Genomic DNA, 25,433 nt, shown 5'->3' on the forward strand with positions numbered 1-25,433 from the left:
ATTTGTCCTTTCACTTTGCCTTCAGCAGTATTGATTCCCCCCCCCAACAAGAATGGATCTACTGTAGTGATGCAGTTGACTGTTTTTTTTTTTAGTTCTCGTGTATTTCTGAAGGCTGGACATCAGGTTGTTGTCTCTAATATTTATCACTCAATAACTTTCACTCTCCTTTATCTTCTGGCCCATTTTCCAATAGCAGAGAGAAAAAAAACACCCTTTTTCTTTCAAACTCATTTCCGCATTTTTCAAAAGCATGACAACAAAATCTACACATTTGCAAAACATTCCTTTATTATAAATAAATCTCCTTTTTGTATAAAAACTGGCATGCTTCAACCATGGCATTTTACAGGTTCACAACCCAAGGCTACAACCCGGATAGCCAAGACAGGAGGAAACACACTCATCTCATTATGCAAGGGCGATCCATCAGACAACGGTGAGACAAGAATGAAAAAATCGTCACGACCACAAAAATACCTACAAGTAGAGAATAACAACAAACATGTTTGAGTCTCATAGATTTTCTCTTACATTTCTCTTTTTAAATATTTTTTAAAATGTAATTTGTTAAATCTCTTTTTTAGCCCCACCTTTTGCCCTTTTGATATAATTTCTACACATTTTTTTGAGTTTTTTTATGACTTTTTTCTCTTTTAAAATTTTTTATTTTTGTTTTTATATGTTTTAATAGTTACTCTTTCCACCACAGTCTCCTATGATACCACTTTTTTTCATGTTGCTTCTTTTTTTTTTCTTTTTTAAAACAGGTAAGTTCATGGTAGGACCAATGAGCTGTGAACAGCAGGAAAGCAGGCACACTGACTGGCTGTTTATGTGGTCCCACCTCTGTGATTTGATGGGGAACAATACAAAATGTCTCATGCTTGAATTCCATTGGGCGCTCTGTCTGTTTTCCACTTTTTCAGCCAATCAGCTGAGTCACAGCTCTTCCTTCCCCTTGGCCCTGCCCCCACAACATGTCCCCCTCCTATTCAATCCCCCCCCTCTTCTCCATCGTCATCTTCTTCTTCTATGGTCCCTTCACATGGCGTGATTACTGTAGCTGACATATGTCATCTTAGTTGATGAAGCTGTGTAAAGAGTTAAATAAAATAAGATGAAAGAGCGTGCGTCATGGGAACAGAATTGCCAACAAAAAAAAACATGAAGGGAAAATTGGCAAAGAAATGTAACAAGCAACAGAATAAAAGTAAAGTGACAAATATGAGGAATGGAAAAGGGCAGGGAAAAAAAACAAAGAAGAAAGACCAGTTTAGAAAACAGTGTCACATCAACAATCCACTGTAGTTGCTGGGGCTTTTTGTTAAACCATGATGTCTTCTGTCCCCTCAAGCATGCTGCGGTAAATGTCAATATTTTTGCTGCAGAGCAAGCCTCTAACAGCACCACCGTTACACACTGATGGAATCGTTTTGGGTTCTTTTCCGCTCACTTGTTTTCACACTGCCTTAGACTGCCTGGATGATAGTTAAAGTAATAGTAAATAAAAATAAAGCTAAAAATTGAAATAACAATAATAATAATAATAACTAGAACACTAACGAAAATGGTAAAAACAAGCATCTAGACACGTTTGATAATGCCATCTTTCTGTTCAATCTGCTTCCTGGAACATCAAACTTTTTTCTAAACTTTTTGCAAACAGAAGCATTTAAATAGATGACTAAGCAGTTCAACCATTTGCTAAATGAATGAACTGTGACCTGCTTTCCTCACTGATGCTAATAAAGTGCTGACAGAGGGGCAGGGCAAGGTTTAGCTTCACTGTTCTGGAACCTATTATCCACGTGCACACAGAACTCACAAACTGCACACAAACAACTGTTAATAATTCCTTAGTATGCTCACGGGATTTCCTGCAAACGCACACACACACGTGCAAACCAAGAGTAACTGATACGTGCGCACTGCAGGAACCTGGAACAAAACCACCTCGATATAAACACTAAGCTTCTCGTGCACACGCACATAAATCCTCCCTCATTTCATTTTATCTGCAAATTGTTAACACCGGGACACAAAACAGTCTCTAAGTGAATTTAACAGTGCTTCGACTACAACATGGTGAGTACAGCAGGCATGCAAGAAACACATTTTCAGTAAAAGAAAACAGTATCTAAGGTTAATGTACACGTGGAGGAAGATTTTATTTGTTTGATTTTTACAGTGTTACTCCATCACAGCGTGCAATTAACAAAATATAAATGGATCATCCACAAGCTGGGTGGTTGGTAAATTATTTGGTTGTTTCTAAATGAGCTCACATAAATGGCTGCCAGGCTGCTTCATAAACACATTATGCTATACTTGATGTTTTTCAATTACGGCTAACTCTATACTGATTCAAACCAGAAAATTAGCCTGAAAATGATGTGTGTTTTTGAAATCACGTTACTAAATATTACTTTGTTGTTTTCTATTAATTTCTTCTCTGCTATTTGCTCATATTCTAGATTTCTTGACCAATCTACATGTATTTGACCTTGGTGATGCATTTTTTTTCAATACAAGTGTGTTGTTTACTAAAAAACTGATGTACGACTAAAAATTTATTTTTTATTTTAATTATATAAAGCTTGTCTCTTTTAAGTTTATATGTGTAATTATAAAATTTTGGTGTTCTCTTACTCACTGTTGGTCTCCATGCTCTCACACAGTTCAGTCTTAACTTCTCCATTTGGCCGGTCTCCTCCCTTCTGAGTCAGTTTTCCCGACATGGTGGCTGCTGTCACGATCGCCTGCGTAGTCATTTATTCATAATGAGAATTTTATTAATTATAAATGAGGAAAATGGTCTTAGTATACCTACGTTCTTCTTTCTCCCTTTGTAATTTCATAAAAATATTTTCTGCTTAACGTCAGCCAAAATCAAAATATATGGATTTGGAAAGCATTATGAAAACATAAGAGTAAAAGCCACGTCACCTTGAAGCTCCGTTTTCGTTTGGGTACGTTCTGCTCGGGGTGGAAGAGGATGATGTAAACCTTGGGCATGTAGAGCATCCCCAGAGAAACAGATGCAGACAGGCTCAGAGAGATGGTCAGGGTAGTAGTTTGTATATACATCTGCAATGAGAACGAGAGAAAGAGTCATTTATTACATTTTGAGTTGTCAGAAATAGTCTGTTTAATCATCCAGTGTCAGAATACATTTAATCAAAGGAAGACAAGGAAGTCAGTTGGGAAGTGGCGGGGGTAAGGAAGTAGAGGGTGGCCTAACAAGGGTGATATGAGCAGAAAATTTGTCAAGTGACAGCTACGACGACACACAGGCTAGTATATAAAACAATAACATGAATGATGGCACCAATGAAGTTGCTTAATTGCCCGTGTGCTGCAGAGCTCGTCTCCTTGTCTAGAAGTCGAAAGTGATTCTCAATGTTTTTGTCAGAAAACACTAGAGAAGTGGGTTTATGGCATCAGTTAAGAAGATGGTGAGGAAAATTACACAAAATTGACATTCAGACAAGTTTTCCTGAGAGTTTTGATAAAATTTTGTCTGATATCAGATACAACTGTGAACTTGCTTTACTCTGTTCCCATCCTCGGTTTTGCAAGTGGATAACATCCACCTGAAACAGATATTGCTTGGGTCAACACTGGCCTAGCCACATTCTCATTTTATAAGAGTTTTTGAAGATTAGAGCAATGTCGAAATGATTGGTGAATCTCTAACTCTTTCACAGCGCTGGATTCTTTTTTTCCAGTCAAGAAACTGTTCTTCATCGTGCAATGCCAATTACAGTATATATATCAAAAAATCTGCAGATAGCAGGATGAAGTTTGGCCTGTATGGCATTCTATAGGAGTAGAACAGAAAACTTTAGATTTCAGAGACTGAGTTGTTGGCAAACTAGAGTTCCCATCCAAAAATAAAATCTGTGCATTTCTATATTTATTCAGTTGTGAGTGTGCTGAATTACCATGTAGACAGACAGGCATCCAGAAACTGTCCTAGGTGGCAGGTACTAGTGGACTGAAGGACAGATATGATGACATGTGCTTTAGGTAGAGAGTCACCTACCAAATTTCAGTGTTCTATTAGAAAACAGCGATTCTGCTAAGTAAGCTAAGGTGCAATTATGATGAAACAGGAGGGGAGTTCAGGCAGAGACATTAACACACTGAAACATTCCGCAGTGGACTAAGCACCAGTTCTTAGTGGATCCTTAGGGAGTTTCATAGTGTAGTTTGGAGGAGGACAGATGTAATGACAGGCTTCACCCACGGCCCTGACACAGCTGACAACATCTCAAGACAAAGGCCTTATCAGGCAAGCAGTGTAGTGGAAGGACTGGTGAAGGTAGAGCGCAGTAAAAATGCAACAAGGAAAAGTAGGAGACTCGTGGAGACAGAAGGGACATAGGGAGGCAAAAACATGACAAAAAACTGATGTTTAAGAATGTGGCAAGAAAGAAGATGAGAAGCGTGTGCATCACAGACACGATGATCAAATGAGAAGGACAGAGTGACCAGTGAGACCACAGCAGTCACCGAATCAGGCAGTAACTACAGCCTGACAAGAAGCAGAAAAACAACAAAAAAAGTAAAGCTGCACAGTGTGGTAAACACCATGCTACTACTGCAGAAAAAAAGTGTTTGATCCAAAGCAGCTCATTTCATTTCACTGTGAGAACAAAAACACCTTTCATGCCATACATTTGCAACACACAATCATAATATGAATAATAAACAGAAAGCCTGACTTACACTCAATAATAAGAAGTCATTCTTTTAATATCACACTGCTGGAAAGAAAGCAACCAAGCCAACATAGAAGTACTTAAAAAAACATATTGAATGCATCCATGAAAAATGTCCTGAAAATGTATAACAAGAAGCAGGTATAGAGTTTAATTCAGTTTCACTGTTGGCAATAAAAGCCTCTAGAACATGCAACTGTCAATTGGTCAAAAACAACTGGAACTGGAAATGCACACTACAAAAAATTAAGGCTAAGCTAAGGCTGTTCTCTTAGTCAGAAAGGCCCCAGCTTGTCTTAGCGTACCCTTACTAGATCATTTTGTGCTTACAAAAAGTAAGGACAGTAAAGTCTGGAGTAACACCGTCTTTAATAAGGAGCATCTCATGTCCTATTTCAGTTGATATGAGCTCTGGGTTGTGACTGAAAGAATGAGATCACAGATACAAGCAATGGAAGTGAGCTTCCACTACTCCTTCAAAAGAAGCCAGTCAAGGTGGTTCAGAGATCAGACAAGGACGCCTCCTGGATACCTCCTAGGTGACAGGTTTTAGGCATGTCCTACAGGGAGGAGGCCCTGGGGCAGACCCAGGACACACTGGAGAGATTATGCCTCTCGGTGTGCTTGGAAACTTCTCTGTGTCTTCCTGGACAAGCTGGAGGAGATTGCTGGGGAGAGGGAGGTTTGGGTATCTCTGATTACATTGCTACCCCGGACCAAGATAAGTGGCATAAAATGGACTGATGGTGTTTCTTGTCTAAACAAAAAACCTGAACAGATCTCTTGACTCTGATATAAAAATAAATCATTGCTTGAAGGGGTTTAAGTATTAAACAGCAGCACAAATCTAATTAAATACTTTAGGTGATAAGTCTCAACGCTGGCTTCTTAGATTAACAGCTGACTTTAAAATAGTCGATGACCTGGTGAAAGAAGCTCACAGAGACGCAATAGTATTATATTTATGAATGTTTTCGTAGGCCCCTGATTAACACCAAACCCCTATGAGTTTGCCCTCAAACATGTATTTGAAGACATTTAAAAGTATCCTTATACTTATCTGCAGCACCATGCTTTTATCCATGCACCCTGGTTGAGTAGCTTTGCATAATTCATAATTCAAAATTGTCCTTTTTTACATTATACTGGGCCTTGGTGCAACTCCTCAGTTCCTCCTCCGTCTAAAATGAGCCATTGTGTCTCAGAGCCTAGAATAGAAAACCTGACTAGACAGTGAACCTGAGCATTTAAAGAGGGATTGCACAGATAACTTGTGCATACTTTGATCTCATTTGAAACTTAATATGAGCATCCACTAATAGAACAGTATTATACTGCATGTAAAAGGAAGTAAGGAATATCATAATGGAGACCCTTTAATCGTAATGGCCCAAACTTAAATTAGTCTACAAAAATATACAACAGAGGAACAGACATGCCTGCCCGAGGGTTTGAATTAATTGCAGTGACAGTAGCTAAAGCATAAGGGGACTGCATGGTCAATAAACTGGATGCAAGCGGATGCGTGCAAAAGCACAAACATGACCTACACGTGTAAACTAAGAAATAAACTCACATGAACAGAATGTAATATTAACATCACATGGGAGTTATTATTCTTCTGGGTGACCTTCCTTAAAAAAAATAGACCCTGCCTGCAGCTTCATTATAGCCTCTGATTGCAGTTATTACCCCACAGCTGCACGCAAACACTCGCACACAGCAGAGCGTGTGCAATCAGGACCAAACTTCACAGTCGTGTGAGACACATCGTCACTTAAACAAAAGAAACCTGATCATGAAAGAAATTTGCAAGAGGGGAATTTGTAGATTCATTTACACGTTGCCATATTGTTTCTTTTTCAAATCTCCTGCCAACAAATTGTCTTTAATTGAAGTGCACTGATACAGGGAACAGTAATTCGCTATATCTGAGAAGAACAGATGGAGAAGGAAAAAACATATTTTCACTAGGAGAAAGGAATAACTCGAGAAAAAGAAATGGCTGAAAGAGCGAATGACGAAAAAGGAAAAGCCAGAGTAACTGCGAGAGGAAAAAGATTTATTCCCTTAAGCGGTGAACTTGCTCTTACCGAAACAGCAGCAAGTCTGCTGATAGCCACTTCCATTACATCTAGCCTTTGGTCCAAAGTTGTGACCTCCTGCTGTTATTTACACAAAGACTGAAACACATACACAAACACAAACTGAGGGCTGAAATCGTCATCCTCCACCTTGTTGTTCACACTTGATGCAGGCTGAAATGCGTGCCACGGAAGAGCGCGCTATTAACTCAAAAGACCCACTCAAAAAATAAAGCAATGACCTATGGCTGGCTGTATTCAGCGTGCTCCTTTAAGGTTTAAAACATTTATAGATGTGTAATGAGATTCAGGATGTGGAACAGACAGATATAGCAGATGTGTTTAACGCCTTGGCAGACAAACTGGAGTAAGGAAGGTCACGAAAGAAAGAGAAACAGTTGAAAGTTTGGATTCATGGTGCCCTTTTAATGTTTTTTTTCCAGTTTATTTTTCACTGTCTACAAGTAATATGGACCCACGCAGACTTTGAAGTGCTGGGTTGATTTCACAGGAGCCTTTTTTATGGAAACCTCATGACTCATATTTACTTCATTATTTCCTCTAAAGGAAACTGCTCATCTAAGAATGATCGTCTTCTGCAGAGCTTGTTACTTTTCAATTAGTGCTTCAAGGATAGTTCCACTGTTATTCAACCTAAACCTTATTGTATTGACTACAACCATTTATAACCACCTATAGATTTATTACATTTCTGAAGAACACTTTTCATTTCAACTATACATGAAAAAGGCTCCCAATAGGCCATAAATAGCTAAACTGTATTAGAAACATGAATCTAGACGGAGACAGTTCGATTGTCTCATAGTTATCGGGCGCAGAAGTTCAACTCCTCATCATCACTGTGCAACCTTGAATCTACACTCAGTCGCTGATACTGAATATCTGTGTAACAATGTAATTCCTGGCCAATTGTGACAGTCTGGCAGCTTAAAAGTTCAATGACACGTCAGTTGGTGCAAAGACGGCGACTTTCTTTTCGCAGCAAACCCATATGATAGCTGAAGCATGACAGTTCATCTAAAAGGCTATTCTGAGTTCACTCGGCTGCACTGTGAGATAAGATAAGATAAGATAAGATAACCTTTATTAGTCCCACACGTGGGAAATTTGTTTTGTCACAGCAGGAAGTGGACAGTGCAAAAGTTATGACGCAAAAATTAGAATACAATAAGAATAAATACAGTACACAGCTGTACAGAATAGAATAAAATAATATACTATATACAGTAGAATAAAATAGAATAAAAATATACAATAAGATAAAAATAGAATACGAATGCTATATACAACTGAGTAAAAATACAACGATGCCAGAAAAGATTATTGCACTTAGTGTTATTGCACATGTGTGGATGTGTGTGTTTGTTCAGTTAAAGTGACACTGAAATGGAATGTACTTATCAAGAATACATTCTAAGTAAATTAAGCAAATTAGACCCATCTCCTTCAGGCTCATTGCTTTACACAAAAGACCATGTACATATTAAGTTTATCATGTTATATGAATTGAAAATGACATTGTAATTGGTGTATTTCAAAGTCCATATAGGGTGTCAAACATATGGCTTGAGGACCAGAATTGGCCCAGGAAAGACTCCAATCTGCCCCGTCTGCAAAAGTAAGTACATCCCTGATGTAGAGTAATGCTGTTGGCAGTAATTTTGGGTGAAGCAGCAAAATGCAGGTAAAATTTTTGGTGATTTATGGTGAAAGCTGTTCCACCCACAGGCTACACCTTTATTCTTTCATGCCATGCTTTCATTTACTGCCCATTCTACATGATCAGCGCTTCTCTCTCGTCCCACCGCAGAATAACTGTAAGTGCACATGCTTATTACAAGTAAACATGTTTGCCACAGCGCAACTGATAGTAGAACAGACAACAGTGCACCTGCCATATGCGTTGTCCCAGTTCAACTGTTAAAAAGCAGATGATTGGCTCTTTAGGGAGAGAGGCAACACAGCGGCACTCTTTGGCATTGCATTGATTCATCCATAAATTTCGATTCGGGATCCTTTAGGTGTCATTCCTCTTGCATTATGTCATCTCTGGGTTTTTATCTGCACCTTTTGTTTACTCTTCATCCCTTCACCAATACCGCTCAGCTTTCAGAGGATTTCTATAGAAAAAAGAAGCCAATCAAAGAGAGGTAGTGATGTCGTTTAATCACTGCTGTAATGTAGTTTAATCAATCGATGCGAGTGGTGACGGAAAGAACGAGATTGCAGATTTAAGTGGTGGAAATGAGCTTCCTCCGAGGGGGTGTCTAGGCTCGCCCTTAGAGACAAGATGAGCAGCTCAGTCTTTCAGGAGCAAGCTCAGAGAAGAGACTCTGCTCCCTCTGGTCCCTTGCATCAAAAGGAGACAGTTGAGGTGGTTCAGGAATGTGTCAACGATGCCTCCTGGAGGTGTTTCAAGACTTGTGTCTCTCCGATGGTTTAGGAAAGCCTCAGCATCCCCCTGAAAGAGCTCTAGGTGGTAGTTGGGGAAAATGAGGTCTAGGCAGTTCTGTTTATTACCGCTTCCGCCCTCTGACCCCTACACATAAAAGCAACAGAAAAGACGGATTTGACATATGTAGGGGTTTTAAGAAACACAAAAATCCCAGCTTATGAGGCTTGGTGAACCATGACATGAAAGCTTCTGAGTCATTACATGGCATCTGTGATTATCGCAACTCCTTTCATACTCCAAAACAAGAAAAGGGTAGTGAAATCAAAGAGTCCTGGCAAGCGACTTATCTAAAGAGAGGGAGGGAGAGGGAATGAAAGAGAAGGAATTTGTATGAATATGAAAGACATTGTGGGAAAGTGAACGAGAGAATAAAGAAAATGCGAAAAACAAACAACAAAGGAAAGTTTTGGGTGAAATTGGTGGAATTGGAGGAGTAACGAAGAGTGATGAAGGAAAAACAGCAACAAAGAAGCAAGAACCAGTGAGTGAACTGAAGAACAAAGTCTTGTATCTCTCATTGCCATGGGCATGTGGTTTGTGATGCAATAGCATTTTCTTTTGGGACGTTTACATTGAGGTTGCACGTCTTAAAGCAAACAGTGTCACAAACTTTGCTTCGTATTACTATTTTAATTTTACAGTGATTATGTTTTTTCTTAGTTTTTTGGGGGTTTTTTCTTTTACACTGATCACTTGCCTGTTTTGGCTTGTTGGTATTGTTTTGTACAATGTGTATTCAATTCAGCTTTAATTCACCCTACAATATTAGAGGGAAGACTGAAACAATCAGACGACCCCTGTATAAGCAAGCACTTGGTGACAGTGGAAAGGAAAAACTCCCTTTTAACAGAAAGAAACCTCCTCCAGAATCAGGATCAGATCGGCAGCCAACTGCCATTACTGATTTGGGGTGAGGGGATAGAGAAGAGAAGGGCCTATGAACATACTGGAAGTGAAGACGGGAGTGGTGGAGAAATGCTCAGTGCATTATGGGAAGCCCTGCAGCATCCTGAACCTATAGCAACATAACTTCATGGTCACCTGGTCCAGCCCTAACTTGAAACTTTATCAAAAAATAAAGATAAGTCAAATTTCAAAAGTAGCTGATGGTGCTGCCTCGCATTCCACTTTTTATTCTACTTTTACAAACTACAGGAATCACAAGTGAGACTTCAGTCTGAGAGCAAAGTGGTCTGTTGGTGTAATATGGTTCTATTAGATCTTGAAGATATGATGGGGCTGATCATTCAAGCCTTTTTATGCATTTAAAACATAATCAGATGTGTTTTAAATGCATGCACTGTTGTTTAAAACCATAAAACTGAGAAGAAATCTGTGCAAACTTTAAGATGAATATCAAAATCTATTTTTAGGCATATCAAAATTTAACAGGAAAAAGCTTGTCTGGAGCTTTAGGAAAACATATTTTTATTGAACTATCACCTGCCATCATTTGGACGCTGCTGTACTAAATTACTGGGCATTTACTTAAAGCTGAACTCATGTTCAACTTTGTGCTGTCACAGACTCACTAAGATCTTTAGCCAAAAATCAGTCCATTCTCTCCATGGAGTGATGTCTCCCAGCTCTCATTTGAAATAAATGACCACAGGCTACTTTGTTTCTTGTATCGAGTCAGGGAATGGTCAGAGAGAAAGATAGCCAAGAGAGGGGAGAAAAGAAGGGTAGTGAAAGCATTGTTCGAGACATTTTCCATTTCCAAAGACATTTCTGTTTTTTTCTCCATCGTTCCATCAGCCTCTTTGCCATTCCCTCACTCCTGCCCATACAATCTCTAATGATTGGCCGGCACTCTTCACTGCACTCCAAACTCCCTCGTATCTCTCTGTGGAATATTTTCCTCTGTCCTCACTACTTCTTTTTCTATCCTTCATTATATCTGTCTCTGTTGCTCTCTTCTGCTTCATCTTTCTGCCTTTTCAACCTTCTTATGTTTTACAGAACGTCGCCCTGTCATCTCCTTTTCTCCACATATCATCTCTGCATGACTTAAAAAGCTACCGCCTGTGCATGTTGATAGGGAGTTAAAACGTCCTTGACGGGTACCTGTCCTATATAAATATTTTGGCGAGCAGAATGACTTTTTCAAATTGCTTAAAGGTCCTGAACTAACTTCACAATCCCATTTAGAGTCATAACTTCCTCGGTATGTGTGTCTGGGTTCCGCTGTGTGCTTAATTGACCCCGCCTGTTTCTCTCAACTCACGCCATGGGACCACTCATCATTTTAATCACCTAAGCCACAGGAGGGTGAAGAGATTTAATTCTTATTTATATATTTAAAGTAATGTGAGGAGTCAGTATAGAATGATTTTTCCTATTGGGCAAATGTTAAAAATATAAAACACAGTATATATAAAATGAAATTTTTTTTTTTTTAAATATTGATGTTTTTCTTTTATTTTTAAATATTCTGAATATTCAGAATTTTAACTATGTTCTCCCAGATTTATGGACTATAGTTTGGCTCACTAATATTAGATTACATTTCTTTTATGTATTGCAACAACATGAGAAGCTGCAAAAATTGACTATGCCGTCATCAGCCAGGTGGGCAAAGCCTTAACTATACTACAATGAATATAACCAATCTGGGTTTCGTCTTCTCTAAAGTCAGCTACAAAAATATGTCTTTTCATTCAAGAGTTCTGCCTTCTGCCCTGCACACATGCAAAACACGGAGGAAAACAAAACACCTTTTTTCCAGTGCCTCAACGTACTACAACAACATGGCCTGTGAAGGTTTTTTAAGATTTCTTAATAGGACAGCGTTACCATTAGGGATGGGTATTGATAAGATTTTCACGATTCCGATTCCATTTTCGATTCTGTTTAACGATTCGATTCTTTATCGATTCTCTTATCGATTCTTTTTAAAAAAGGAGAACACTAAGGTCGATTAGCTTAGAACTTTGTTTTATATCTTCTCTTTGAACAAGATAGAAATTTAGGAGTAACATGGCCTTACAAACCCAGCAGTGAGATCTTAAGAGATCCAGCCTACGGCTCTTCAATGTGGTGTCACAGGGACCCCGGGGAAAAAAATTGTAAATGTAAAATAATAAAATAAATATTCTTCTGTAGCAATAACAAAGTATAACATAAATTATTCTGTAGCAATTACACAAGAATATCCAGTAATGTCCCTGCCTACAATTAAACACATTCACTTACCGAAAATCGGGGGCATCTGCTGTGGCAAATGGGTGCAAGCCTTTGACCACAAACTTAGTCACTGCTCGGTAACATTAGTCTATCCTGGCTTGAAAGGAGACGCTACCGGTAGACTGCAGCGAGAACTGCCAGCGAGCGCCAGCCAGACTCTGTCTGTCTCTCTCATCATGGTCACCTAAACGCACAGTAATGGCAGATAAGGCAGATCGCGCTAACATAATATGCACTGTTAGTTGATTATTTACCTGCCGCATTAACGGGAGAGGACGTGCAAACGTTACCGCTGCTGCTGGGTTGAGATTCACGAGTCCGGAGCGGAATTAAAAACACGACATTCATTTAAGGTCATCGCGTGTTTTGTGAGCAAATGCTTTTGCATATTCGTAGTGTTTCCTCCCTTAAATGAAGTATCTACTTTGCAAGTATTGCAAGTTGCCCTGTTGTCATCCGTTCTTGTAAAGTATAACCAAACTTTTTAGCGTTTGAGCCGCCATGTTTCCTGCCAGGTAAATGACGCTCCGCAACGTGGTGACGTCATTCAGGGCGACTGGAATCGATAAGGGAATCGTTTGCAAAAATGGCAAACGATTCCACGGAATTGAAACAGTGGGAACCGGTTCTCAACAAGAACCGGTTTTCGATACCCATCCCTAGTTACCATTGAGGAAGTACTTCGATAAGCAGGGATGCACCCCCTTCCTATCCCAGTTTCAATTCACAGCATACATCCTTCACAAAGACTCAGAACAATGTCTGTAAGCATCAACAATCATCATCATCAAGCATCAACGATCATCATGCATCATCAACTTGCTAAAGTTAAAGTTCAGCAAGTTGTGTTGGTTGTGTCTGCTGAAGTTTAAACAGAGCATTAGAATGAGGAAAAAGGTGACGTAACGTTGAATGTGGCATGGATGTTGGTGCCAGACAAATTGATCTGAATATTTCAGAAACTGCAAATCTATTGGCATTTACATACAAAATCATCCCTAGGGTTTACAGCGTATTGGCCTGAAAAAGAGAAAATATCCAGTATGTATCAGTTCTCTGACCAAAAATGCCTTGCTGATGTTTGAGGTCAAGAAGAAGGGACAACAACTCAAATAACCACTTATTTCAGCCATCGTATGCTAAAGAGCTTATCTGAGCACAAAAAGCCCCACTGACCCTTCAAGCAGATGCGATACAGCAGCCAAAAACCACAACAATTTGCACAGGCTGACCAAAATTGGACAACAGAAGTCTGGAAAAATGTTGCCTGATACGAAGGCTCAGAATTATGAGTAAACCACATGACAGCATGACTCCATCCTGCATTATATATATATGAAGTTTAAACTGGTGGTCGTGGGGTAAAGGTGCAGAGGATATTTTCTTGGCATACATTGAGCTCCTCAGTACCAACCGAGAAACTTTCAATTGCCACAGCCTACATGGGTCACACAAAGCAGCGACACAGGACATTTCACAATCATATTTTAACTTTGTGTCAGAGCAGCATAATTGGGCCCGAGCTCAGTCGGTCCCTGTTGTCCACCAAGTGCCTCATTACATTCTACAAACAGCACTTAGAAACTTTCTTTCTCCATCTAATCCATACGGGTGTGGAGTCTGTGTGTGTCATAGAGGACATAGAGTATTTTGTGAAATAATGTTACAGCTATATTTGGAGTTGTGTAGCTCTTCTTGACTTGCAAATCTTGCAAAGTTCAGCCAGTAGCCCCGAGTCAAACAAATTCCGAGCTGCGGAGTCGGGGTGGTCTGCCTCTCCCCACCGCAGGGAAAAGGGTAACACCACCTGGGTCTGGGTGCAATTCCCCCCTCCAGGGGCAAGGGTACCTAGACCCGGTTTGTAGAGTACGCTTGGGGAGTGTGATTGTGTGTACAGCGTCTCTTTATGTCTGTCTCCACGTTGGTTGAGTGTGGAGTGAGTGCATATGAGAGCATGAGGGTGGGAATGGATGTTTGTGTCTGTGTGTGCCTGTATGTCTGTGTCTATATGTCAGGTTGGGTATCAGACGCCACCTCTCTGGGGACACCTCAGGCCCTCCAAGGTTTGGAGGCCTATCTCCACCCACCACCACTTCCCCTGCCGGTGGCGGACTCCCTCAGGTGTCGGTGTGTTGGTGGTTCTTTGTGTCTGGGGGTGGGCGTCCGGGTACACACCGGCTCACTCCTTGGCGGCCGCTTGTCGGGGCCTGGGGCCTGGGGCTCGCTCGGGCCCCTTTGGAGGTGGGGTGCCCCCGGCCTCTCGGCCTGGGGCTCGGTCACTCAGGCACAGCTGGGGGCCGGCGGAGCTCACGGGCGCGTCACTGCAACTCCCCCTGACTTCTGCTCCGCGGCTACTGGGCGAGCCCTCATCTGGGTCTCTCCTCAGCTCTTACTGGAACAGTGGCGCGGCTGCCCCTCTGTTGGTCTTCCATGGTCTCTTGTGTTCTGGGGGCCTCTGGATGTCTGGAGTTTTGATCTCCTCCATACCCGCTTCACACCCTGGAGGACGGGGCTGTGGCCCCCCCACACTCCCTAGCAGATCATTACATGGAGAAACCTTTGGAATGCAAGCATGCTGATCCACACAGGTATGCACACATGGGTATTCACAGACGCGGACTAAAGCTTTCTTGGCTGCTACCTCAAAGCACACTGTGCGCTGTCTATCTTGCGTGCTGCACAATATCGTTTATTATTTAGTAAATATTGATATCTATGACTAGCTAGTTTATTGTGATGGTGCTTTGTTTTCTCTATTATTATGTTGCTCTTTGTTGTTTGCTGTCTCCTCTGTTTGTTTTTTTTGTTTGTTTTTTTTTTTCTCCATACAGGTGACCCAGGAGTTCTTTTTTTTTTTTTCTCTCTCTTCCCCCCCCTTCTCACCGTCTCTTCTCCCCTTTGGTTTTCTTTCTTTCTCTCCCCCTCTTTCTCTCATTCATTCCCCCTGTCCTATATATTAAAAAAAAAAAAAAAAAAAAAAAAAAAGACAAAGGATGAACTGAAGCTCTGCCATCACGTAATGTCGCATACTGCTGTTTCTGATGTCATTTAGAAAAAGAAAAAAAAAAAAAAGAAAAAAAAAAAACAAATTCCGAGCTATATGTAAAAAAATGTATTGTAATGCATACTGTGAGGTTGGCCTTGTTGTCGATAATATGCTTTCCTTTTTCTCTCTCGCTTTCTCATAACTGACATAACTGTGTCCCACTGTGCACAGCTCCAACCAATTAAAATGCCCAGCATGGACTGATGTGGAGTATCATCAGGCAGCAGACTGCTGTCCAGGCTGTGAAAAAAATAACGTGTTACACCTTGAGGAGGAGGATTAGGAGTAACTGTGTCTGTGCTCCACTACCATGAATGTTAAATATTCTTATTCCACTGGCTGATGTTTTGCACTCTTAACAGAAATCGGGCTGGAATTTATATGGAGTACACTGCAGCTGTGAACTACACATGCACAGCCCCAATCCTCTTTTGTAATTTTAGAGGAATTAATAAAAGAAGAAGGTAATAAAGTCCCTTTCATTTGGGGAGTTTATTTAAAGGAAAACATAAAAGGCTTTCATATTGTTTCTTTGGTCCCTTTAATTAAAGTTTTTATTTACAGAGTAACAGCTCTGAAGAGCAACTGGAGCTAATGAAATGTTGTTTGATAGTTTTCCTGGTGTTTTCACTTTCTTATTGTGTCCATGTTGTCATTCCGGCAATTGCTAATTCGGAGAACCAGAACCAGACCAGCTCTTTAGTGATAAAAATGAGCAGTAAGCAAATAAAAGTGCTCTCCTGATTAGAGACACGTGAAGAATCTTTAGAGTTCATGAGTGTTTTTGTAGTTTGTGTGCATCACAACAGCAAACACAAACCTGTTGTTCTCCTGTAGTGTTGGTATGACTTAAAATGCACAGATATTGCAATGACAAGCTTGTTTATTTGACCAAATATAGAAGCAGAGGTGCTAGCCGGTATTTTCTGAATCACAAGTATTTTCTGAATCACAAACTAGTAAAAGCCTGTCTTTTTTGTTCCATCGGCTTAAAATATGCAAAAAAGTTAATGAAGGAAAATTTTGCTCATCATTAAATTACAGAATTGGAATAAAAACTCAAACTCTATGCCACTACCCAACAACTCTTTTGTTGACCGAGGATTTTCATTCCAGTGACAGACCTGAATGGTTCCTGCCACGATTTGGGCTAAGCGAGCTCCAAAAATTCCCAAGCCAAGTATCTCCCATCTACTGCCAGCAACCGGGTGCCAGTTTACTGCATCTGCACAGCAACAGCTTGAAAGGCAACAAACTGAATTTCTGTTGGGATCAGCAGGAGCTGCACCATAGCACTAATTAAATCGGTGCTACATTTATCTATTTCTAGATAGCGTTTTTTCCATTTTGCCCAAAATTACCATCCTTGTGCTTAATTAAAGCAGCACGACTCATTTGAAATACCATTCAATAAACATACCTTATATGCACTGTCTTGAAAAGTTAACAGTCATCCAAACAAAAACAAAAAGTGACTTTTAACACAATAGAGTGCCAGGTCTGAAGACTTTATTTAGTTCTTAGTTTTTACTTTGTCATTGTGTTTGTTTCTCCACAGTGAGGCATGTGTGATGATGAAGGAATGACAGTTACAGTGGAGGTGGAAGATAGAAAAGTGAATAAACAACAGCATTAGTCAGAGATGTAATGGTGACAGATGTTGCTGTGGACCTTAAAAGAGAATTTTGATGAAAAGTTTGGATTTATAATGTTCTTTGCCTGCCTCTACTGCTCCCCTGGGGAGAGCCTGCGTGCATCTCACTGAGTGTGCGTGAATTCCAGCGTGCACGTGTGAGTGTTCTTAAACGACCATGTTTGTGAACGCAAAAGACGCATGTGCAAGTGTGTAAGTGTCTGTGTGCGGGCGTGTGTGTGTGTGTGTGTGTGTGTGTGTGTGTGTGTGTGTGTGCGCGTGCACGCGTGTGTGACTGCGAGCATCACTGTGTGAGGCGGCCCCCCTTGGGCATCTCCCCCCATCCTTCAACATCTCACTGTTTGATGTCGGGATCTGACACTTGCTGTCTGTCTCTCCCCATTCTCAGTCAAACGACCAAATCCCACCAGAACCCTGGAAAAGATTGCAAAACCCATTCCTTCAAAAATAAATGAAAGATTTTACTGTTTGTTGGGGGGTTTTTTCGCACACACACAGCCTGCTCAGGTTAATCACCCCAAGGATTGGGATTGGTAAAGTCTGTCAGGATGAAGATGGTGATGTCTAAATCCAAAAAAAAAAAAGGAAAAAGAAAAAAGGAAAACATTGTTCAGATGTGATCTGTTCTCTGTACGTGTTCCGTTGATCCCGCATTGCGACTGCGGGAGTTACAAGCTTGTGATGTATTTTCTGGTATATTACCTCACCCATTTTTTTACTTAGCCTCAAACCAAGAAAGTTTTAAATTCAAAATGTACACTTTTAAAGGTGCAGGCATAAGGTGTTTGTCAATCAAAGAATGCATCACCTGCCTTTGCTCTGATCCCATTAACAAAACACGGAACCTACTTGCAACCAGCCACAAATGGGCTTCACTAATAACGTATATCTGGTGGAATTCAATAAGGGATAAATTACCCCCTAACGCTGCTTCAATCCTTAATGAGTGAAAATATATTCTGCTTACATGATGCTTGCTTACAGGAGACAGCATTAGGAAGCGCCATCATCAGCATAAAAAATGCTTTGATTACATTTTGGCCACTTGAGTTAGTAAATTGACCATTTATGCAGTTACTGATGTAGTATTTTATTTAATTTTTGTATTTTATTAAGAAATCGAGTCGATGGAAGTGGATATGTTTGAGTAGCTGGGGTCAACAAGCAGAAAAAAGGGCAGAAGAGAGGTGAAGAAGAGTTTGAGAGCAGGGTGGAGTGGGTGGAGACGATTATCTGGGGTGATTTGTGGCAGGAGGATAGCAGCAAAAGTGAAAGGGAAGGTTTAAAAGGTGGTAGTGAGACTTGCTATGATATATGGTTTGGACATGATAGCACTGAAAGAAAGACTGGAGGTGGCACAGCTGAAAATGGTAAAATTTTCAGTGGGAGTTCCCAGGATGGTCAAGATCAGACATGGGTATAACACAGGGACAGGTCAGTTTGGGAATATTGTAGAAAGGATGCTGAATATGGAGCTGGAAGGCAGGAAAAGGAGCTTGGAAAGAAAAGACTTGTTTAAGTTGCTTTAAGAAGCCTCTCATCAGAGAAGCTTCTTCAGTTCTAAGCATCAAATGGTGGAGAGTCCCAGATTTAAACCCAGTGGGAGTTTCCCCCAAAGAGGGACAAAGGACCCCCTGATAATCCTCTACCTAATCACATGAGCCGAGGTGTGAAAATGGGTGTGGGTCACAATCAGCCAGGGTTTCGGGTGAGCTCATTGTGAAACCTGGCCCCACCCTATCATGCGATTTCCTGAGGTCAGATGGCCCAGGATGTGAGTGGGCGTTAAGGCATCTGGGAATGGATCTCAAAACTGGATTATAGATGGCAGACAGTTGGTGTCGACAGATGGTTTGAAAGAGGAGTGCAAGAAGCCATTTATGTCCACTGTGAGCGACCATCTTTGAACAGAGGTGGTGGTTTACGACACCAACTGAAGAAGCTTCTCGGATGAGAGGTGAAATGTCTTCAAGCAACTTAAACAAGTCCAGACACTTTTCTTTCCAAGCTCCTTAGACTGCGACGACCTGGATGACTGAGAACCTTCACAGACAAGGCAGGAAAAGAGAAACCACAAAGAGGATTTGCAGACTTAGTGAAGGAGGACATGCAGAGGGTTGGTGTGACAGTGGAGGATGATGGGGATAGGGTGAAATGGATGAGACGCTGTGGCGACGCCTAAAGAGAGGAGTCAAAAAAAGAAGAAAGAAGGCAAATTTCAGAAGCAAGAAAAAAGCCAAACACAACCTTTTTACTATTATCTTTAAAATAGGATCCATGCTGAATTTCACTTAGACGCCAATAAAATAGCACCACAAAAATGTATTTCTGCTTTTTTGGGTGAAAAAAAAAATCCATTTCACTTCAGATTTTTCTTCTTGTTGTCTGATAGTGCTACTGCTGTACAGAAAGAAAGTAAAGTGCATGCCACAACTCTGCGTACTGTATTGTGGTAAATGCAAACCATTTTCAAGGATGAAGGTCTGGAAAACTGATATAAGTGAATCAGCTTCTGGCCAATCAGAGCAGGGATATCAATTAAATGCAACCCAATAAATGCTGAAATGTGATGCCGTCGGTGGTTGAGAGAGATCCGTGTCACAGAGAGAGATGCTGGTGATGCTTAGATGGTCATGAGTGCATGAGCACAGCTTTGGTTATCTGTCTGGTTCCACAGTGATTCAGAAACGTTATTTTGTTTCCCACATCCCTCTTTATCCCACTCTCAGCCTCTTTGTATCTCTGTTTCAGTTTTATAGTTTCTCCTCTTTGATGTACATTATAATCTCTCTCTTTCTCCGTCTTTCTCTCTCTCTCTGATGTTGGCTTGTAACTTTCCTCCATCTTAATGTTTGATGGCTGTGTCAGTCCCACCTCTTTTGAGTCTCTTTATCTTTTATAATGTCTCTCTCTCGCTCTGCTCTCCCACACTCTCTGATTCACTGCCTCTCTGCAGCATTCTGCCTTGTATTTTCACTCCTTCCACTTGACATTTGTGATCTTTTCTACACCCCTGCCTCCACTTGCTTCCAATCTCTTTTTCAGAACTGTTGCCACCCTCTCAGCCCACTCTCTCCCCTCTTGCTCCGTCTCTCACATCCTCTTCTGATTACTATAGATTGATTACTGAAGGTTACTCCTAGTAAAGATCTGGGCGGCTGCTGGTGCACCACCGGGATCACAGTTACAGCCATAAATCTATCTTTTGACGTTGAGCTGCGACACTGTGTGTGTCTCAGCGTGTGTGTGTGTGGGTGGGTGCGGTAAAGGACAGAGATGGATTTATAATGCAAAGAGATTGATAGTCTGCGCTTTACACTCCTGAAAATCAAACATAATCACCAAGAAAAGAACAAAAATGAGGAATGTTACTGCAATATTTCACTTCCAGTGTTGGGTATTTTTAGGTCAGGACTCCTTCTTTTCTCCTGGGTTAGACAGCAGAGTGCTTATGTACTTATGTGTGTTTTCAAAAAGTGAGATGAAAAATTTATGATTAAAAAGTAGAATGATGAGGTGAAGGGGAGGCCGCGAGAGACAAAAGGTGCATAGGTGTATACGAAAAGGAGCCACAGTGATTGAACCTGCTGATTCATATTATTCAGTGCATGCAGCTGTGTCCTTCTATTACATCACAGCATGAGTCAGTCTTTTCTTAGCCTGGATTTAGGCTGTATCACATATCTCATTGTTTTACTCTGTAATGTAGCCCAAAGTTTTCATGCCTAGAGAAGAAAGAAAAAAGAAAATCTAATGAATAAAGTCATATTTTAGCAAAGAATTTCTCCTGGGCCCCGCAAAATGGCTTAATTCTATACTTACACATGTAGATATTTTAACTCTTGGCAGCTCCTCCGTTGGTACTAGGATAATTAAATAACATAAAAGTCACTCAAAGATGTCTCTGTGCAAGCAACTGGTGTGCACTTAACGATTCAAAAACAAACCCACTAAAAAATATCCACCTGCTGTGAAAAAGACACACTCACACAAACATACACACACACAAACACACAGCGAGTGCGTTTGTGAGTTGAACTCGTATGGTTGCTTCTTCCTCGGTTGGAGGCAGAAAATAACAAGTTGGCCATATTTAGGACATCTGGAGAACAAGAGAGCCGGCTCACATAGAGGCACAAAGAGACGTACAGATAAAGAGAAACAGACAGAGACAGGAGAAAGCAGAGAAATGAAAGATGGCCTTATGTCGATAGAGTCGGGCAAAGGAATGATGAGGCGCACACTGAGAGAGATAGCTGCAGAGAGGATGTACCATGTGGTTAGGGCTCTACAGCAAGCAGAGTGAGGTAGAGGGAAGCGCACATGCAACGTTCGCACAACACAACCTTTCACATTTCTGCAGGGTGTGGCAGAAGCTGTTTGGAGCCTCCATCCTCTGCATCGATGCATGACCTATTTCATAACAATACTTTTTACCCATCTGTGATGGTTAAGAAGCTCCTTCTTTGATGATTTATCTCTCACATCCTTAGCCTGTATCTCCCAGTCCTCCTGAATCCCTCCATCTCTCATTATAAAACTCCCTTGCAATTTTTACCTCTCCATCTACATGCTTTTCCCCCACCCTTTGACTTCTTCCTCTTCCCCTTTGCCTGCTGTGGCTCTGAATCTCGAATCTATATTTGTCAGTAAAAGAACTACATAAAGCAGTTCTAAGTATACACACAGAGTACCATGAAAATAAAGAGAGTCTAAACTTGCATGTATTCTTTTTTAAATTTTACACAGGCCCCTTACAGTATCACAGGAAACCTCTAAGGTTCTTGTCTTCTGAACATAGATATCCTAAAAAGTGTGTGACGTATGATGCAACATCTTCAAAAAGCAGCAGCGAAATGGCTGCAGACAAGAGGCTGGCTGAACAGCAGAAACAGACAACAGCTGCCTGTAAACACCAGACCAAAAGCTGAACACAGCTTGGTGTGTGTGTGTGGGAAGGAGTAAAGGTCATTAAATGAGAGTCAGAGGATCACCGCAGAAATATCAAGAAGGCCATTTACTTTGAGTGCAAGAGCCAGTCTTGAGCAATAAAACAGAGATTTTAAAATTTGCCTCATAGTTAACACACAGTCCACCGGAGTCTCACAGCACAAATTTTCGGAATAATGCTGATGGACAATCACCTATTTTATCCTCTGTATAAACATTAAAAACGACTACACTGACATCATTTTATTTACTAATGTTGTTCATGGACACCAGCAGTATGGAATGGAAGTGCTATTGGACACCAACAGCAGCGATTCTTTGCAGACTAGTTTTGACTTATAGGGCCATTTTCCATATATATACACATGTATATATATATATATGTATATATAAAGCCAATGTGGAAGTGCCTTAAACCTGCATTCTATCTCAAAGCCACCAGATGATGATGGATTGTGGTTATAACTGTCCTGTTACCTGCATTACAGACATCCCAACTATCATACAGAACCAAAGGAAAAAAAATTTAATTGTCTGCTTTGATTTTAAACTAAAGCTCTACATTTCCACCAATGTCTTCGATCCATCTTGTTACCATTTTCTTGGAGAGGAGCATATTAGCACAGAGTCCACCAAACACACTCTGACAAACTTCATATCTCATGACTTACTGTTTTTTGTGATTCTGAGGGAAATCACAAATCTGATCTTGACAGTTCCATCCCTGGATGTGTAAAGAGTGGTAAAAAAACAACAACAACTTGTTATTGCATTTGCTCCTTTGCTAGCAATGGTTCAGAAGTCAATTTCTCTATACATTTAGTTTTTTAATGTTTATTCAAACTCAGTATTCAGTATTTATTTATTCAAGGATTAAACTTTAATAATTATAATTTTATTTATGGTCTTGGAAAAGATCAACATTGCACATCAATCTCTCTTTGTTTTTTAATGCGAGCCGACATCTTTCAGGGCTGGCAAATTCACATGTCTCAAAAACATTGGTTTCAACCAGGGAAGTTGCCACTTATAAGTAGAGATGGACCGATCCGATATTACGTATCGGTATCGGTCCGATACTGACCTAAATTACTGGATCGGATATCGGAGAAAAATAAAAAATGTAATCCGATCCATTAAATATCACGAAAGCACCTCACAAAACTTGCAACACGCTGTAACTCACCTCAGAACGTTAGCACGTCGGAGCAGTATGCATCACGTGATAGAGCGGCTGTGGCATGCGGGACCTGTCGGTGGTCTGGATAGCATTTGGAGCTTCGCTAGCAACCCGGCATTTCATCTCCGACAAAGTTATCCCGAGAGAAGTAAAGCAAGTGTGTAAGTCCATCTCTGAATGTTTGTAAAGCATTCCTGTGTTAAGTTTAACAAGCGACTGCCTCTCCTGCTGCTACTTCAATCATGAAACTGCTTAACGATCAGCTGATCGGCTTTTCTGTCGCGAGTCCGTGTCTCTAGCTTGCTTTTGGCCCACTTTGCACCAGAAAGAGGAAACCAGCAGCTGAACAACAGCAGCACGTTTAAGCTTGATCAGCTGTTGTTAGAATGTATTTAATATTACTTTCTACTTGAGGATCTTTTTCTACGTAGCTGACGCTGGTAACTGTGCAGGGGCGGATCTAGCAGAGTTTAGCCAGGGGGGCCGATAGGGCATTAACAGGGAAAAGGGGGCACAAAGACATACTTTTCTTTCTTATTCTCATTTAAAATGTCGAGCTTTTAATAAATAATTATCTGACACCCAAAGTTTTAATTTGATGTAAAATGAATAGAAGTCAATTACTGTATATAGTAACTATTAAGTCTAATATATATACCCTAGTAAGCTATAGTACTTTTTCCTTTGGGAAGGTACCATCTGTGCAGTCTGCAATTTTGTTGAAGAAAGATGTTGAATCTATTTAATATTTCTTGAAAAATAATTGATTTCTGTGCATTTTTTTTTCACACTGCATCAAATTAAGGTTGATTACGTCGAGTAAGCATCATGAGGTGGAGCGTGAGGGGTGGTTCCCTATTTTTTATTTATTTATTTTTGTTGTTGCTGGGAGTTGGAACCCTATTAGTTAGGTTGCTTAATATTTATGCTAAGTACTCTTTAAAATACCAGAATAGGGAGGATGGTGTAGGTTTAAGTTTATTAGATTGATCAGTATTGCTGAACTATGAAATATTTTTTTTTGCATACAGGTATAACAGAATAGCTTTAGTGTAGTTGTTGTTTTAAACTTGAGTATGAACTTATACAAAATGCAGCAAGATATTTAAAAAACAGTTTTGTTGATTAAAAAAACACTATATCAGATTCATATCGGTATCGGCAGATATCCAAATTTATGATATCGGTATCGGTATCGGACATAAAAAAGTGGTATCGTGCCATCTCTACTTATAAGTAAGTTATTCTCTGATAGGGAGTTCATCAGCCGGTCCGGGACAGCCAACAGGCTGGTTTTGGGCCACGGCCCGTAGAACACCCATATCTGGTATATACTACCTTTAGTTAAACAACAGTTATCATGAGTTTCAACGCTCTTTCGTCATGACTTGGTGGTCATCAGAATCCCATCAGAGTTTTAAGAGCACGTGTGGTACAGGCATGAAACATACTTTCAAATGCAGTGAGTTACTTTCATAATCTGACTGCTGAGTGCAATGAACAAATGCCAACTTGTATCAATGTGCACAAACAAACTGTCACATTCTGTAACTGCTTCACACTTAATGCAAGGGGCTGTTTGATAGAATTGGTTCTTGTTGGTTTCTGTTTTAGAATATTTTTACCCAGAGCACGAGGAGCAGATTCTGAGCCATAGCACCACACCACACAGACAATAAATGGCCAACAAAGCTATCTCCATGACAACTGAGCAAACTCTGTCTGCCAACATGGGCCCTGAAATGTGGTTGAAGAATCTGAAAAGATGTACGCCAGTGGACCTTGAGTTAAAGATTTTCTTTTGTTTATATAAATGTTTAAATGCTCCCATTGAGATGTGTTCCCCAACACTGACTGTGAAAAGAAGTGCTGAAGCACACCTGCTGAAGAAAGGTTCTTATAATCCAAGCTCTCATACATTTGAAATGTTCCCACAAGGCCAGTGTGAAAGTCACTGTATTGAAAGAAGCCTCCACACAATCCCAGAGCCAAGAACTAACTGCAGTAAAGTTTTCAGGTCCCTGTAAATTTCACTGACGTCAACATTTCAGACAGTATAGGACAGTATAGCACACAACAATGTAACTGTGACTTTTCTGAGCATGCCGAAGCATCCAGACTTGATTATCA

At 40.5% G+C, this 25,433-nt stretch overlaps 1 protein-coding gene across 1 annotated transcript in view; it reads right to left on the reverse strand.

Annotated features, from left to right (window-relative positions):
- Nucleotides 1-1,044: 1,044 nt before the first annotated feature.
- Nucleotides 1,045-25,433, reverse strand: part of grm8a (glutamate receptor, metabotropic 8a) — a 295,041-nt gene continuing 270,652 nt past the window's right edge. Inside the window, exons 11-13 of the mRNA XM_085376663.1 lie at nucleotides 2,950-3,090; nucleotides 2,657-2,762; nucleotides 1,045-1,094 (exon numbers count right to left, since the gene is read on the reverse strand). Coding sequence (XP_085232789.1) covers nucleotides 1,045-1,094; nucleotides 2,657-2,762; nucleotides 2,950-3,090 — 297 coding nt within the window. The remainder of the gene's footprint in view (nucleotides 1,095-2,656; nucleotides 2,763-2,949; nucleotides 3,091-25,433) is intronic.

The sequence above is a fragment of the Diplotaxodon limnothrissa genome, linkage group LG17 (genome assembly GCF_057381915.1).
Source record: "Diplotaxodon limnothrissa isolate DT_005_m linkage group LG17, D_limnothrissa_male_GT1.1, whole genome shotgun sequence".
Lineage (NCBI taxonomy): Eukaryota > Metazoa > Chordata > Actinopteri > Cichliformes > Cichlidae > Diplotaxodon > Diplotaxodon limnothrissa.